Source organism: Planococcus citri, chromosome 1 (genome assembly GCF_950023065.1).
Source record: "Planococcus citri chromosome 1, ihPlaCitr1.1, whole genome shotgun sequence".
Classification (NCBI taxonomy): Eukaryota; Metazoa; Arthropoda; class Insecta; order Hemiptera; family Pseudococcidae; genus Planococcus; species Planococcus citri.
This window is the reverse complement of record NC_088677.1, coordinates 53686104-53703289: the sequence shown is the minus strand read 5'-3', so window position 1 is coordinate 53703289 and position 17186 is coordinate 53686104. Positions and strand designations below refer to the sequence as shown.

Here is a 17186-nt window from a genome sequence, read left to right as displayed (position 1 = left end):
TCACAGCTGTTCAAAAATTTATTGACTAACGAAAACATGCTCACCTACATGAAAAATAAAACAAATTCAAAATTTTCTTCGCAGGTACACGAAAATAATTGTCAAAAGAGCAAGACGCGGTTTGCGTTACCTACGTACAACTATCATGATATAAAACTAAAATCCTTACTCGCATTTTTTCATCACATATAAAAATAAAAATACACAATGGAAAAAATTAACACAAAAATGCTTCGTAAAACTTTGATATTATTTATTATATTTTTCATTTTCAAATGAAATAAAAAATTAAGATTTTACTGACGGTCGCAATACAGATTCTGGAACGGTACAACAATAACAACAACGCATTTGGTTTATATAGACATTTTAAAGCAAAAATATTTCTGCACGAATCCGAGAACAATTCGTGTAAAATAGGTTTACATCATTTTTGTTTTCGTAGTTTTACAAAAAAAAACGAATAGTGCTATTTTCGCTGGTAATTTCTTAAATTAACCCAAATGTACTGGAAAAACTAAATATGACTTTAAATATATGTATAAAAAAATAACTCATTTTTAAGAATGATATTTATATATGTATGTACAATTTTAAATAAACTGAAAAATAACGCACTAGTTGTTTTAGAAAGAAATATAAAAATATATTCAAAAACCAGTATTACAATGCCAAAAACGTTAATCTAGTCGTGCTGGGCAGCAATATGTTTTCAGCGGTTTCTTTTTACGTTTTAAGTTTTGTAAAATTTACTTACAAAGTTATCGAAATATTTGTTTAATTTCAATTATAGTGGATCGACTCCGAGCACCAGATTAAATAATCATTGATTTTGAAATTGCGGCATACCATAAGCCACAGTTGTTCCTCCACTTTGCGCAGTTTGAGGTGATGTTCCGGCAGTTTGAGTTTGCGGCCATGAAGAAGAGTTGGATGCCACAGGAACGCCAACTCTGCCGACATAACCTGGTTGATACCCAGCAAATTGTCCATATCCGTAATTTGGTTGCATTCCTTGATAGTACTGGCCTTGCATTTGACTGGCTCCAGCAGCAGCAGCAGAATACGCTTGCGGATACCAATAACCCATTTGTTGATTATACATATTATAGGAATACTGCACAGCTGCATTCGGTGAACTACTAACATTGCTATTAGTGGAGAGTACCGAATTCGGATCTCCAGATTCTTTGCCCCAAAAACATTTCACCGGTTGTCCATTTATTTCGGTATTATGAACTGCTTCGATTGCACGAGTAGCCGACTCTTTGTTGGAAAATTTGATGAAAGCGTAACCTTTATCTTTAAAAGCGCGTATATCTACAATTGTACCGAATGGTGAGAATACTTTCTGCATCAATTCTTCCGACATTCCATTCGTAAATCCTCCACAATAGACTGTGCAATTCGTTGGACTTGACTGGCTATAAACCTCATCGTAAGTAACGGGCTTGTTATTTACACTTTGGCGAGTCGACATCGATCTTGGCGGAGGCGGCTTTCTTGTCGACCAATTGGTTCTGATACTACGATTACCCAGCCACTGACCATTCATGGTGTTTATCGCAGCTTCAGCTTCGGATTTTTTCACAAATGAAACGAAAGCATATCCTTTAGATTTTAGTGTTTGAGGATCTCTTACAATTCTACAATTGGATATTTCTCCGAACGGAGCGAATGCTTCTTTCAACGCTTGTGTTTCGATTTCAGGGCTCAAATCCCCGACGAAAATATGATAATGATTGCTTGTATCTGTTTTGGGTTGATTTCCCGGCGATGTAGCCCAGTTAACTTTCATCTCTTTATCTAAAAATATTCTTCCATTCATAGCGCCTAGAGCGGTGCTCGCTCCATGGTGAGTTACGAATTCTACAAACGCGTATGGATCGTTTCCGGGTTCTCGTATAACTTTGCATCCTTTAACAGGGCCTATGTGAGAAAATAAAGTTATCAACAACTCTTCCGTTACGGCAACATCTAAATTACCGACATATAACGTCCGAGGATGACTTTCATCACTCATGTTGATTGTAATTCACGAACAAATATAAATGTCACACAAACAATTGATCACATCAAAAGAAAACTGTTTAGCGATCCCGAACTTATATAAAAATACATTAATAATCAAGTAATTTTCAATTATTCAATGTGAAACCGCATAATATACTACATTTTCTTCATATTGATTGACAACAGTATACAGCAATCATCAAACACGAAGAATGAAATTACTGAAATGAAAAACAGAAAGGAAGGAAAAATCAGAAAAATGGCTGGAAAATAGGTTTTGAGACAGAACATCGAACAGCTGAAATTGGGTAGGTAGCAAAAAATTGATTTATTGTTTTTACTTTGAAAATTTTGATAAAATATTCTTTTTTGATTAAAAATTTGATTTAAAATCATTTAAATTGAATTAACTTTAAATTATGACTCGAATAACTTTTGTTTGTTGAAATAAAAACTAAATTTCATATTACGCGATGAATACGTTATACGACTATACACCAAATTTTGGAATAAAGGTGAGAACTGAGAGGTGAATAACTTGACTGTGGAAATGCGAAGTTCCATTTTTTTTTCAAAAAAACAAGTCATCAAAAATTCGAATGAATGTACCTGTCTCTTCCTCTCTTCTCTTTCCCCTTTCATTTTTCAAATTCAAAAATTTCTCTCTGCTTATGGCATGGCTAACTTTGATTTGATGCCCGTCGTACGTTACGTAGGTGGGTCTTGTCACTTATTCGAATGATAATTTTCAATTTTGAGCCAGGATGGAGCGATTCTTCGCCCTTCCCTCGGTTTCAATTATTTCAAATTAAAAATAGGTATGCATTTTTGATTTTACTACTTCATGGAAAAGAAAAACAGGAAAAAAACAGAAATTAACAGTCATGTTATCAACTGGTCAGCGTCAGTATAAACATTTTTTGAAGATGAAACGATCGTCGATCAGATTGAATTCAAAATCTCACTTTTCTCTAACACAATTTTCGGGTGTTTTTTTTCATATTTTTCTCTACCAAAACTTTGTTCTTTGCAGCCGGAGGCAGATTATTACCAAATTCTGTAAAGTCAAAACTATTTTTAGATGATCTGAAGAAACGTATTTTCTACCAGTTCATGAATAATCCTAAAAAAAAAAGTTAAACACAATTCATGATAAAAAAGTTCGTTCAATGTACAAGAAAGAATGTTTATTCTTGTTTTATTTTTTTTAAATAAACAATGAATAATATAATAACATTTTTAAAAAATTCAAAATTCAACATAACAAAACCTTAAAACAATACTTCATTAACAGTATTACGCAAGAGGACTATAAAATGAAAATTAAACTACTTTGGCTATTGAAATGGCACATTTAGAACCTAATTTAATGATATTTGATAAAGCATCATAGAAAATCGCTTCTTCAGCACCGTACTGGATACCAGTGTCGTGATGTTCTTGCTCATCATCTCTAAATTTTTTTATTGTTTCGAGTAATTCTTTATCTGCATTACTATCTGCCATTAATTCTCTTAGCTGTTCATTATAATGCTCAACAATTACCGATTCAACAGCCACCGTGCACGCCATAGCTGCTTTTGGTCCCAATAAAGCAGTCCCTGTTGATTTGAAAATCAAATAAATGAGCGAAACAAGCATACAGCAAATAAAATAATGAATACCTACGCTTACCTGCTCCGAGACAGAAACCTGCAACATTCCACAGTGGCGTCAAAGCCGAAGGTCGTACTCTATATTTGCTGACCAATTCTTCAAATTTCGCCTTATGAAATTTCTCTTGCTCCCACATTTCCTTGATCTTTGGTCCACAAGCTGAATTTCCTAATCAAGGAACGACATTCGATTTACAATACGACGTCAATGGATTTTCAATATCGATGAATAACACACTTACCTAACACAGACAACTGTCCAGCATAAATTTTATCAGCTCCAGTTTCGCCGGCGAGATTAACTCTTATCATAGTTTTTACATCGGGACACGGAGATGCTGTTTCCGTGGAATAGAAACGTATCACTTTCAAAATCGGCCGAATCTTCATATTTTGTAAATTCATTTTAATTGACGGTAAAAAGAAATAACCGTAAAATGCAAAAATTCTTCAAACCCTGTGTTATTGAGCAATATTGTGATGTCGAATTACACGATCTTGAAACTGCGAGAGGAAACAATCTATTAAATACAGCGAAATGAATTCGATTATAACGAAAAGGTGGAGATGAAAGTTCGAAAAAAGAGCCCAATGACACCAGAACTTTGAGATATTAAAATTTAAAATCAAAAATACTCAAAAATTTTGATAATAATTTTAAAAAAAAATCAAAATAAACACAAAATTGTTTTGTAACAAAAGTGTAACAAACATAGCTAAAATTGATAACGCTTGAAAGTTTACTACCTCATTCGCCCATCCGGCCAATCTGAGAATGATGAAAAGATGAAATTTGAAATTAAAAATTCATCTATCATCTGAAATTTTTCAGATAAACGACATTAAATTTCAAAAAAGCTATTTAAAAAGTAAATTAAAAATCATTTTTTAATTCTTTTCATTCATAAAAAAATGAAGGGTAGTAACACTGTTTACAACATTGTTTTCGTATCAGTTATTAACCAATCAGATAACAGAATAGAACTGTTCATATTTTATTCGTTTTCCAATATTAGAAACGGCCAACGTCATTGTTCTTGTAAAATTCAAGGTAAGTCGTAAATAATTATTTTTGTCAATTTCTAATGAAATAATATCAGTTAAATATAAAAAAAATCGCGCAGTTAATTCATTTGAGTGAGTATTATTTACGTACCGTGCATTTGAAATCGCGTACTTTTCTGACCGCTAGTTTAAAAACATGGTCATGCGCAGACGCGAAAAAGATGGCGACGCCTCAAGTTATTGATTTTTTCGACCCTTTCACACGAAAGAACCGATCAATAATCAAGAATGGCGACAAGATCGGGAAGTTAGTGTCAGTTTAACCTATCGTTTTCTGGTTTGTTTTGTTTTAAAGGCCCACTTTAATTGAAATATTTTTAATGTATAATTTATCAGTTAACTGCACTTGGTGGCGTGTTTTCTAATTAAAATGGACTACACTGCAAGTAGGTGCGTACGCAGCTGTCTCTACATACGTTTTTTAAACTGGGCTTGCTCAGATTTAATAGAACGAGTCGCGCGGTTCTCTTCATGCTCAATTACTTTATTTTTCTTATTTCGAGTCGGGTACTTATCACATATCGTGGTAACATTCACTTGTTCCTCACGGCTAAGATCAAATGCCATTGATAATCCCCCTATTTACATGTAATTCAAATACGAATGATGGTTCTAATGTGTGTAGATCATGTATTAGGTATCATGCCTAAAAGTTATGATCAATGTAAACAAAGATCTTATTATCAGTCGAGGAACGTAATCAACAGTTTTTTGTATCATCTATCAAAATTTTGATAATTACATCTTCTGAGCATCGATGATGCTAAAATTCAGTCCTACGCTGTATCGTTATCAATTTTCCCTCTACCTGTGAAATCCGTATTGAGAAAACCCTGCATTCGTAATGTTTCAATTTGGAGTATACTTACAGTATGTAATGTTAGTTAAACTGCCCTGAATTCAGTGATAATGCTTGAAATGTCTTGTATCACTCATGCTATTACAAAGTAGTGCTGTTTTGGTACCTTTATTATCATCAGCTAATTTTTAGTAATGTGTGTGAAATGAATTTTTGTTTTCAGTTGTGTAAAGCTTACCCATCTTGGATACTCTTCTCAATTTCCGGCCTTATGTACCATGTACATATATTTACGATTGAAAGTTGTGTAATGATAAGTTGTATTTCAATTCAACAAACTATTGTAGAAAAAGGTTAACAAAATGAAAGGAGAAGAAGGTATTGCATCAATAACTTGAAGTACGATATTCAATAATTCAGTATTGATTATAATTTTAATAATTTTCCAGAACCAATGGTTACTATGATGGAAGTATCTAGTAACGTTGCAGTGCAAAATAACGATGGGCGAAGACTTACTATAAACGGAGGAAGCGATATGGAAGCTGAAATCAGCTTAACCGTAATACCTCAATCCGATGACGACGATGATGGCGGTATGTCGTCCGATTCTAATCATAGTCAAGATGATTATTCAGGGACCTCTGTCGACCTCATGGCTGCAGCAATGGGCGACGATGTTACAGCACAACTGGCAGCTGCAGGTTGGCAAAAACAGCACTTACATGGTTTGTGTTTTTTATTTTGCTTCTTTTATTTTTATTTACCGCAATTGAGTCCGAATCTATTCTTTCGTTCATTTGTTTATCAATAACAAATGATGATCATCAACATCAGTATTAGTGAGAGGGTTTAATTTCAAAATTCCAAAAGAATTTCTCGATTTCTCATCGAAATTCCATGCATATCCTCAATTTCAGACCATTTCCTGAACTTCCGTTTTCCATTGTAAATTTATTTGATCTTCGAAAAAACGGTTTGTTTTTTGTTTTTTATATATCTACCACAGTGCATTGCCATGTACACTTATCTATTGCTCTGTTTTGTTTCTTTATCATTTTTTTTGCCTAATTCTCCTTGCTTTGAATTTTTAAATTTGTCGCAAGTAGTGTGTGTTGTAGAGATAACTTCCTAATTGCAAAATAGCCTGATTTTTTTTTTCGTTCTTGTATAGAAAACATCTATATTTTCATTTCTCACTGCAACTTACGTATGTTTTAATAGTCCAATTGCTTAATTTGACTAGTTATTTGTTGTAATTATTTCGCTACGTTTTTAATGTGTGTGTGTGCGTGTGTGTTGTTTACGTAAAATTTATCAGTATTTTAGAGAGATCGCGGTGAGCGACCTCGTGATATTTAATTTGTACAATATTCACTATTGATATCATGGTGATTTGTTCGGCCTATGATAATGAATACTACCCTTGTTCAAAATGTTTTACTTAGGCTAGTCCATCTTTTTTGTTCTATTCAAAAGATAGGCTTATTACGAGTTTGATGATCGTTTAATTTTAATATTGAAAGTCAAATATCCGGATTTGCAAATTTTTGTATCATTTTTGAAGAAGTCTTGAATCTGAACTTTTTGCATCAGTGTTGCCAACCTGCGTATCTGAATTGCTTTGAAAGAATTTTTATTTGATGGAATTTTCTACGATATTACTTTGGTAGTGGGTATCACTCGATTTTGAAAATCGTTTTTTATTATTTAAAATTTTAATTTGAAATTTATCATCATTCAATCGTTCATTATGATATCAATTTGTTGCCTACCAAGTATTGTGCTCGTGCGTAGAATAATTTTTTTAATTAGAATAACTTGAGCTTATGATTTCTGATCTCATCAGGACCTGTTGGTATGGCTGCAGCCGCCGCTATTGTATCAGCCAAAAAACGCAAACGTCCTCATTCGTTTGAAACAAATCCGTCAATACGTAAACGGCAACAAAATAGGCTATTGAGAAAACTCAGGGTAAGTTTTTTATTCTATTATTTTCCATTTAACAATTGAAATATCAATTTTAATATTCTGTTTTCTACAGCAAACCATAGATGAATTTTCAACTCGAGTCGGGCAACAAGCTGTTGTTTTGGTCGCCACACCTGGCAAAGAAAACAGCGGATTCAAATGTTTCGGTGCAAAACCTTTAGAGGATGTGGTAATGATTGGTTAATAATTTCAACCGTAAACGTATCCAGGAATGGTTTGTGAGCCAATTTTTTCTGTTTTGTTTAGATGAAAAATCTTAAAAACATGATAATGGAAGAGCTAGAGCACGCATTATCGCAACATGCTCCGCCACCGGTGCCAGACGATCCTAGTTTATACGAGTTACCACCTTTAATATTAGACGGTATTCCTACTCCAGTTGAAAAAATGACTCAAGCACAGTTACGTGCTTTTATACCCTTGATGCTGAAATATTCCACTGGTAAAGGAATAAAGATCTTTGAAGATGAATTTATCTAAAATATTACTCACTAAAATACATCTTATCGTAGGAAGAGGAAAACCAGGTTGGGGTAGAGAGTCGACTCGACCTGTATGGTGGCCAAAAGAGTTACCTTGGGCAAATGTGCGAATGGATGCGAGAACTGAACAAGAAAAACAAAAAGTAATGATTTAAATTATTTAAATATGTATTGTTGATACTTCATGTGATATTCGAGATTGTGTGTTTAAAATGTTTTAATTAATTTTCAGATCTCTTGGACAAAAGCATTAAGACAAATTGTTATTAATTGTTATAAATATCACGGTAGAGAAGACTTGTTACCTGTTTTTACCGAAGACGAAGAACAGCCGAAAAGTGTGAATGTTAATTCTCCTCAAAGCACATCACCCCAATCGAATTCTACGTCCGTACTTAAGTATACCTCCAATGTTAAATCTTGTCCTAGAGAAAGTTCACCTACAACGACTCAAGTAAGCATTATCTCAGCTTTTTCTCCGAGTACGTATATTTCTTAGACAAATGTTTGAATACGAGTTGCATTTTTATTTAGGTTTCAACTCAATACACTCCTGCTGTTTTGCAAACTATAAGTAATCCAGATGGGACCGTGTCTATAATACAAGTTGATCCAAATAATCCAATTATTACTTTACCCGATGGCACCACAGCTCACGTACAAGGCGTTGCAACGGTATTTATTATATATTTGAATATTCATAGTTTTGTATCCGTTTTATTTATGTATTTTTATTTGTTTTCGCAGCTGCATCCGAGTCAAGGTGAAAATGGACCTACGGTTCATTCTGTACAGAGCCTCGCTGACGTCGCTGCTTCGCAAGGTGAAGTAACTTCCGTAGATTTCAATAACGTTACTGAAGCAGCTCTCAGTCAAGAAGGTCAAATTATATTGACTAGCGAAGATGGCCATGGTAAGTATTTATTTAACGCTTGCTTTTGGGAAGACAGTGGGAAAATAGGTACGATATTCCTTCTAATATTAAAAAAAAAATTCTATCAATTAACAAATGTATTATTGTAACCGATAGAATTATTGGAATTGGAAAATGATGTATTTCCTTACATCGTGTTTTAATAATAATTCATTCCCTTAATTCCTATGTGAACGTTGGTATAATTTAGATTATCCTGCGTTTATTGTGAATACTCGTAAAAGGCACGGTAGATCATCATGTTTCAAGTGATGAACCTGGAAAACCGTAGTCTGAAATGCTTCTCTCCTTCTATAGAAATCTATATTGAGCATTTATTCTGTGGTGATGGAAAAATTATCTTCAGAGCCTTTTGAACGTACTCTTTTTTAACCACCTCGCCTAGATTTCGTCTGAATACAATCTTGATTTCGGTGCAACTTTCCTGTGAACTTGTATCGTCGTTCATTAATTTATTTGTAAAAAATGAAAAATGGCTTATAATGGTTTAAAAATTGGTTCGGGTGCTTCTGGGCTTCGTGTAATTTTGTTATTCTTTATCATTCTCAAAAGAACTGTAATTTTATTTTTCTTATACGTATTATTCCCTGCATTTTTGAAGTCTATCGTTGTGTTCTTTTTTTATTCCCTCTTTTGGTGAATAAATTCGTTTCTTCCTTCTTTCCTTGTATGTATTTGACATTCCATTATTTTTTGATAAAGAGATTAGCGCGGTTGGTCTTTGCACCTGAATCCAATTGCGTTTCTACTACTTTACCCTTGAGTGGGTTTTTTAAATTGAGGTAGTTTAGTTTTGTAGAGTTTCTTAACAAAAGGCCTGAGTATAATTCAATGATGAGGAATATTTTGAAGAGTAGAACAATTATTTCATTAGGCTCGTTGATTCGAGAAAACGTCCTATTTGTCCCTCTGTCTTGCAGATGCACAATGCAAAATACTTTTTTTTTTCAACTTTCATTTTGATAAAAGTACTCTGAAAATTGTTTTCTATTTTGGAATTTTCAGTCAGTTCTGAACTGTGGAGTTACATTTTGGGGGGGAGAACAGTCAACAATAGATCAACTTCTCCAACTTCAAAAACAAGCGGTAAGAATTATTTAACATTTCAAGCGCGCACGCACGTGCATTGAAATTTCTCGTTTGTCGTAATTTTTGGTTTTTATAAAAGACCCTAGTTTTGAAGGAGCGAGAAGGAAGGGGTGTTTCGGGTAGTTTGATTGATATTTTAATTTTTTCCCCCGTGATGTAAAGACAATTGATCGTTTCAAGGGCAAGTCGATTTTTCGTCAGTGAATTCTTTTATAAATATTGAAAACATTTCAGCTCCGTGTAAATTTTGAAACGAAATGGAAGGTAGATCACTGCTTAACAATATGCTCTCAGGGGCTTGAAATATTTACAATGTTTATTCAATAGTAAAAAATGGCGAAAATCGATCCACTCTGACTCTGATCGTTATGTTTGTGATGCGTACGATTGCTTTATTTTTCGAATAACGACAAAGAATAATAGCTCTGTTTTTAAACTTGCATGCGAATATATTGTAAGATATAAATATTCTTGAAGTTATCTAGAGAAAAATTTAGCCGCGTTGGAAAATTGAAATGAAAAAAAAAGAATGAAAATGGCACGACTCGTACACTGCCGATTTTTGGCATTTGTATGATAGATTTCGGTTTTCGATGAAATTAATATTGAATGAGTAGTTGAATATGCCTGTTGACTTGGTAGTTAAGTAGAGTTGTTGAGCTTTTGATATTTGCGGAATGAAAATAATTTGCCTCGATTTAATCTGTCGACTGATGAATGAAAAATTAAAGATATTTCTAAATAATTGTGAATTTTTTGCAGGCTATCCTGTATCCGTATCGGGTATGTTAACGGTTCCTGTGTCAGCATCGATGTATCAGACTGTAGTTGCCAATATTCAACAAATTAATAACGACGGAACTGTGCAGGTATGAATCGATGATTGAATTATTTATTGTACTATGCCCTCCCTCTTCATCAAGAAAATTTCAATAATAAAGTGGCCAGAAATTAACACCTTTGATTGTTCTCTGTCCAATCCATTCGCCACTGCCAGGCATCCTCCTCTCACATAGTTGGTAATAATAAACCTAATTCGTCGATTGTTTTTGATTTCAGGTCACACCGATTGTACATGTTCCCAAAATTGAACCCGGCACGCCAAACGTGGACGGTAGTAATTTGAACGGAGGCGGTAACGGCGAAGTTGAAACCATCACCGTTGCCCCGCATCAAGTGATTACAATGGCTGGAAGTAATGGCGAGCAGCAGGTACTGCAAGTGATCTCAATTAAAGATGCGAATGCACTCAAGGCTTTAACCGGCGTTTCGGTCAATACTGAAATCAAAACTGACGAACCGCAGACTATAACACCCGATGCTCAGTAATCACTTGTATGTGAGTAATTTTCTTTCGATACGTGGAGTTTTACTACGAGTTATTGTCGTGTTGTCATTACAAAAGCTAGTCGATTAAATTTTTTTCTCTTTATTTTTTTTTATGGCTTCGAATTATGTATTTATTTTTAACGTCTTGTATGTATATTCTCTCTCTCTCTCTTTCTCTTTGTTTAATATTTTTTCCTTTTTTTCGCGAACGCATTTATCAAGGTAAAAAAGGTGACACTTAGTAGATGTGTGGGAGAGGGAGGGGGGAGCATGTACGTTGTGTGTTGTAACCAACTATAAAAAAAATTAGGAAGTCATTAGTTTAAGTCGTTTTTTAAATGCATTGTGTTTTTTTCTCCTCGTTCTCCCATGCATTTTTATGTATTAGGTTTTATTTTGTTGATGTTGATCGTAGTACGGAAATAATCGTGCAATATGGATTAGGAAAAATCTGGGGTTGTTTATGGGAAACGTCGAGAAACCGGGGGGGATCACGTCGTAACTTAACGCATTTTACATTTTTATTGTATTTGTGATTCGAGTTGAAATTAATGAATTTTTAAACTTAATTTTCTTTTACAACTTTTTGAAATATATACAATTGTGTTTTTTCTCGTAAATTATTAATTTATGAAAAGGTGTAAATTTTTATTGTTTTTTTTTCGAGTACCCCCCAGAATATGTGTACGCAAAAAAAGTATCTATGTATAGTTTCTTTTTTTTATTTTGTATCGCGGTAACAATTTTTTATACGTTGTTAGTTTCAACCTAGTCATAAATTGTTCTAGAAATATTGTTAAGCGTAGTTAAGTAATTTTTATTATTTTTTTATTTATCAACCATATAGTTCGTATAGTTCGTATTCCTTGATTGGAATTTCTGTGTTGAGTTAACGTGGCTGAGTGTCGAATGATTGAAACCGTTATGAATTGTCTTGAAACGGATGTGTTCGAATGGTTGCCTCTTTCTTCCATAGCTTGCATTATTGCTTAAATTACCACATAGGACGTGATATAAAATGCAGTTATCTGTTTTTGATTACCAATAAGTTTATGAGACGGGTTGAGATTTTTGGCATAACGTTAAGGTTTGAGGAAATTAATTTTTTAATGAGATGATCTCTTCGTATTGTTAGATGAAAAATTGTAAATTAAAATCGGAGCCATGAGGTCAGTGAAAATTTTGAAGTAGGTACTTCCCTATTCCTGTTACGATTTTTTTCTTCAGAAATTCTAAATGCTGTTAACTCGTATGAATAGCGATTGAATGTTAAAACTCAGAAAATTCCAATTCATTAATTCACAGCTACTTTAGTTGGCAGATTGTGCACGAAATATTTATTTGTAATTTTTTTTTTCAGTAGATGGAAAAAATTGTTTCGAAACTTATTGATTGCTTTGTTGATGTATGTGGTATGTATTTATAATAGCTTTGAAAAAGTGAAATTGAAACTGTGAAACCAGGCAGCTTTATTGTTTTGATTAATTCGTAATAATAGAAAAACCAAAATGTTATTAATTTCCGAAAATAATTCGCGTTCAAAACTATCTTAGTTCGGTATTTAAAAAAAAAACTGTTTTATTGAAATCAAGAGTTTTCTATCGACCAATCATGTTGTCGACTCAAATTGAAAATATTAATTGCAATTTTAGACAAAATAAATCGGGTTTTTCTGTTTTTCTCCAACAATGCTACAAGTACATATTAATTGGACCATATTGAATAGTAACAATTGGACTGGACGGAATAAAATATCGGGTGTAACGAAATAAAGGCGTCTCACATGTTTTGCCTACTTTGATTTGTGAAGGAGCTATTCGATTTAGAAAGAAGAAAAATGTGATTTTCATTTCAGATAGATTTTTCAAGTGAATAGAGTTCTTGCTAGACTTCCTGAGAAAATATCCATAAAATGGTCAGCTTATTATGGTCGACATTTTTTCAATTAAATTTTCAAGTTATCAGTTGATGAGAAAATTTCTGAAAATGGAATTTTCCGACTGACGTGTAGAGAACAAAGCTGTAGAGCGATACGTTTCTCGAATCGAGTGCTGAATGATTTGTTTATTATTCCTGGGAATGCTGGAAAATTCTTAAAATTTTTGGTACTGGCCTAAGAGGACTGAATTCAATATTCATTGACATTAGATTTACTGAATTTTCATTTCCGGAAGATAAACTACAGAAAGTCAACCTGATTATAAAAAATTTCTTACGCACTCTTCGGCTTTTCCCTCTTGCGTTGAATATTCCATCGGAAGTCGGGAAAACCTCTATGAAAATACCATTCTCTTTAAACAAGTATCAAGTAATGAGCAAATTAATCATTTTATCAATTATCGGTTTGAACATGAGCAAAATATGTTATTTTTAATGAAATATTTTCTGTTTCCATCAATTGGATTTTTCGTTAGTGCTGTCAGATTTTTTCCAAAAAATGAAGTTCTCATTAATTTTTTTTGTTTGACAAATCATCCTAAAAATAATGTTGAACTGATTGCAGTCCTTGGTTTAAACTTGACATAGGATTCTCAAATTAAAGCACGTGCTTTTGAATTGAAGCAGTGTTCACTCTTCATGTATTTATCTTTATTGCACAAATCCGTGTGGTTTTGATTATCACTTGAGTTATCTTTTCTTTTTCTTTTCAATTTAGGTATTTACTTTTCAAAGCCTTCCCTTACTTTAGTGTTAATGAAGTCATCGCTATAGAAATTGACGATGGAATTTTAATCATCGAAAATCTTGTAAGGAAATCACTTTTTTAAAAATTAATTAAAGAATGTTTTTACGTTTTATTCGACGTTATTATAATCAAAACTAATCGAAACGCTTATTCCGATTTCGTGTTGGAACTTGGAACCAATTCGATCTCAAAATTATTAGTATCCGAGGTGCTAAGCTTATGGTCGATGATTAATTTCGGTATTTTATTACATGAATTTATGCATCAATTAAGAGTTCCCTATTCTATTTGTATTGCAACTTTTTTTGAATAATTTTTCTAATCCTACACGTATTTCTATTTTCTAATTGGCCATTACAGTGTTGTATTCAAGTCCGGTCACATATGTACATTTATATGTGTAAATTAATTTACTTGTAATAAATTATTTTCTTAACGCTGTTTTTTGATACCAAATAACCAATTTTAAAGCAGTCCTAGTGGTGTTTAATAACCGTTTTTTTCCTATCGTATTTGCTATAATAAAAGACTGGGTACCTGATTTTTAATATAGAATGTAGTAAATACTTGGTCGTATAATTACAGCAAAATAGTTAATAGTCGCTTTTATAAGGGTAGTTTTTTATACCCCAATTTGAAAATTAAGTTGGTTTGTTTCTTTGTTGGTGATCGCTTTTTATAATATAAAACACCATGTATAGAGTACAAAGAAAAATCAACGAAACGTTGTTTTTCTTTTCTTCTTCTTTTTGTATCGGTAAGAAATTGTTTTTGTGCCATAGTTTATAAGAATTATTCGCATTAAGGTGTAAAAATATTTATAGTACCGGAAAATCCATTTAAATGGCGTTGTCTGTGAAAGGAAGGTTTATTGGTTTTTAGCACGTTTGTTATTGATTTTTCATTTTTCCTACTTTTTTTCTTTATTTTTTTCTTTTATTTATTTTTTTTTTCAAGGAGTTTTGTTATTGTAATTTTGAATTTGTTTGAGTTGAACTTAATTAAATTGTCAAGAAAGTTTGAATACATTTATGTAATATTTAGTCTTTTTTTTTTTATTTTAATTGTTGTATGTCGTGTGTTTACAATAAAAAATATTATAATTTTATAAATAAAATGGAATATAATTTTTTGGATGGAAATGTGATGATAATGATGACGAGTACTAGGTACTGAGTACCATACGTGGATTCATGTTAATCGATGATTGGTCAAATTTGTCGATCGAATACTTTTTCATTTGCGTTGAAATAATTCTAGGTAAATGGAAAGTCATGAAATTGTCGTTTAGAGGAAAATACGGCAATGATTTCAACAGGAAATTGTCATGGCGCGGACTCCTCATCATATTGATTGAGTAATTGAAATAAAGTGAATAATCAGTGATACCTAATCAATAATCGTAGAATATAAAATTCATCATTTTCGAACGATTCGACAATCATCGACTGGAAATGGTTACACACTGATCAGTGATCATGATGTTATAATTTTTTAAAATGTAAATTTTTATTTGCAATCGTTCCTGCACGTACAAGACTAATTTGTTTTTGATTGGGAAAGCCAATGTTAGCCTGGGGCAAAAAAATGCGGGTATCCTGAAAATTGTTTACATTCCCTTCCACCTCTGAAGCAAACATGCTTTTCTCATGAAATCGAGGTCGAAAATGATTTGAGAATTTTTCCACAAGTGAAAAAAAGTTCATTGGAGAAGTTTTTCATTTCTGAAAGTTGAGGTCAACAACAATTTTTTGGGAGAGTTTTTCTCTAATAATTTTTTTAACAAGCAAACCTTAATAGTTAATATCATTAATATCGTGAAATGACGTTTGCATTCTTTCTTCAAAAACGGAATAAGTCTTCATTCTCTGTTCCGAAACAAAAAATCGCATTTGTTTTTTTTGAAAAAGTCAAGTTCACAAACTTTTTAAAAATGCGGACCCTTGGCAAATTACCCCACTAGCCCCCCTTGTCTGTGGCACTGGTAATAATGAATACCTAGAAAATTATTTTTAAAAGTGGGTAATTTATCGTCGATGTTCCTCGAACTCGAATAATTTGAAAATCGTATGATTGAATTTCTGCTTCGACCTTTAAAAATTCATCAGATAACAAAGTTGCCACACTAATGATGAATATGTATATAGAACAGGTACCTATCTTATCTCTGAATTCTAAATATGTTGGCGATGACGAATTGATTTTTTCTCTACAATTCTTCAAAATTGTAATGTATTGCAAATTAATTTTGAACGTTACAGTCACGTTGCCTGATTTTACACGAGAAGCGCGAATTTTTGAACGGGGAAAAACCAAAAAAAAAAAAAAAACGATTTAAATGAGCCCATCAGTTGACGATTTGTTTCACTATTTTTATCGCACGAATGTTTTTTTTGTTCTGGAGTTTATACTTCTATTTATAAGAAATAGATGGACGATGGAGGAAAAATTATTTTCCTGAGACTAAGATCGAAGCTCCTGATTCGTTCGAAAAAATAGTCACTTCCTACGCATAATATGTATTGTTTTAAAAAAATAAGTGTATACGAGTATTTTGGAAAACTGTGAAAAGAATACGCAACAATTTTTGCCGAAATTTCACGTTTAGTAGTCAGTTTTTTGAAAAATTGTGGTGTCCACAAGGGAGCCTTTCGTGGTGTCCGCCTCCGATTTGAATAGGATGGTAATTTTTTGAAGGAGTACCTATGCTTTAACACTCCCGTAAATAACCAACATTTCAGGTGCCCAAAATTGATTTTTTTTTTTGTTTTTTTGATGAGTTTTTCAAAACCAAATACCTATTGACTATTTTCGGCGATTTAGGTATGCCATTTTTTAAAAGAAAAATTGATACCTACATAATATTTAGTAAAAGTAAGCAATGAAAATCAGTCCAACCTATTCGAATATCAACTTCCCCAAACCGAGTTTAACCTTTTCTGCTCATTTTGAGGCACCCAATGCGAGTTTCAATTCTTCTGGAATTTAAAAATTCATCTTGAAAGCAAGGAAGTTAATTTGGGCAGCTAAAAATCGAGTTGAGGATAATTCTTGTCCTTTTCTTTCACTGTCGTACAAGGTCTCACTATTTCACTTACTCTCTGGGTACATCTAGGTACATACCATGTATCTACCACTATCT

The 17186-nt window shown here is 32.8% G+C and overlaps 3 protein-coding genes across 11 annotated transcripts; 1 reads left to right on the top strand and 2 right to left on the bottom strand.

The window, feature by feature from the left end:
• Positions 1-2218, bottom strand: Rox8 (TIA1 cytotoxic granule associated RNA binding protein Rox8). Its single transcript, XM_065346204.1, has one exon. It carries the CDS (start codon positions 2021-2023, stop codon positions 824-826), a length of 1200 nt encoding a protein of 399 aa, XP_065202276.1. The 5' UTR covers positions 2024-2218; the 3' UTR covers positions 1-823.
• Positions 2219-3185: 967 nt separating this feature from the next.
• On the bottom strand, positions 3186-4964 carry Coq7 (ubiquinone biosynthesis protein COQ7, mitochondrial). Its single transcript, XM_065346203.1, has 4 exons — positions 4825-4964; positions 3911-4172; positions 3688-3837; positions 3186-3614 (listed from the first exon to the last, which is right to left on the bottom strand). Exons 2-4 carry the CDS (start codon positions 4071-4073, stop codon positions 3337-3339), a joined length of 591 nt encoding a protein of 196 aa, XP_065202275.1. The 5' UTR covers positions 4074-4172; positions 4825-4964; the 3' UTR covers positions 3186-3336.
• On the top strand, positions 4615-13144 carry LOC135832745 (DNA-binding protein P3A2-like). 9 transcript variants are annotated; one of them, XM_065346195.1, is made up of 13 exons: positions 4615-4719; positions 5756-5910; positions 5982-6260; positions 7382-7506; positions 7577-7693; positions 7771-7966; positions 8037-8149; positions 8239-8460; positions 8541-8681; positions 8754-8919; positions 9937-10026; positions 10792-10898; positions 11089-13144. In XM_065346195.1, the coding sequence occupies exons 2-13, from the start codon at positions 5895-5897 to the stop codon at positions 11356-11358; spliced, it is 1842 nt and encodes a 613-aa protein (XP_065202267.1). In that variant the 5' UTR covers positions 4615-4719; positions 5756-5894; the 3' UTR covers positions 11359-13144. The 9 variants fall into 9 exon arrangements, with proteins under 9 accessions (XP_065202267.1, XP_065202268.1, XP_065202271.1 ...); XM_065346196.1 differs by lacking the exon at positions 4615-4719 and adding an exon at positions 4845-4980; XM_065346199.1 differs by lacking the exon at positions 4615-4719 and adding an exon at positions 4984-5123 and having other exon boundaries at positions 5982-6236.
• The last annotated feature ends 4042 nt before the right edge of the window (positions 13145-17186 follow it).

What these genes read in the sequence shown, in the direction of transcription:
- Rox8 (XM_065346204.1), bottom strand. Translation starts at nt 2,023, where the DNA reads ATGAGTGATGAAAGTCATCCTCGGACGTTATATGTCGGTAATTTAGAT.
- LOC135832745 (XM_065346195.1), top strand. An exon ending in GATGCTGAAATATTCCACTG is followed by an intron (nt 7,967 to 8,036) that starts GTAAAGGAATAA and finishes ATCTTATCGTAG; the next exon opens with GAAGAGGAAAACCAGGTTGG. An exon ending in CTGAACAAGAAAAACAAAAA is followed by an intron (nt 8,150 to 8,238) that starts GTAATGATTTAA and finishes ATTAATTTTCAG; the next exon opens with ATCTCTTGGACAAAAGCATT.
- Coq7 (XM_065346203.1), bottom strand. Translation starts at nt 4,073, where the DNA reads ATGAATTTACAAAATATGAAGATTCGGCCGATTTTGAAAGTGATACGT. An exon ending in TGGACAGTTGTCTGTGTTAG is followed by an intron (nt 3,838 to 3,910) that starts GTAAGTGTGTTA and finishes TTCCTTGATTAG; the next exon opens with GAAATTCAGCTTGTGGACCA. An exon ending in AGGTTTCTGTCTCGGAGCAG is followed by an intron (nt 3,615 to 3,687) that starts GTAAGCGTAGGT and finishes TCAAATCAACAG; the next exon opens with GGACTGCTTTATTGGGACCA.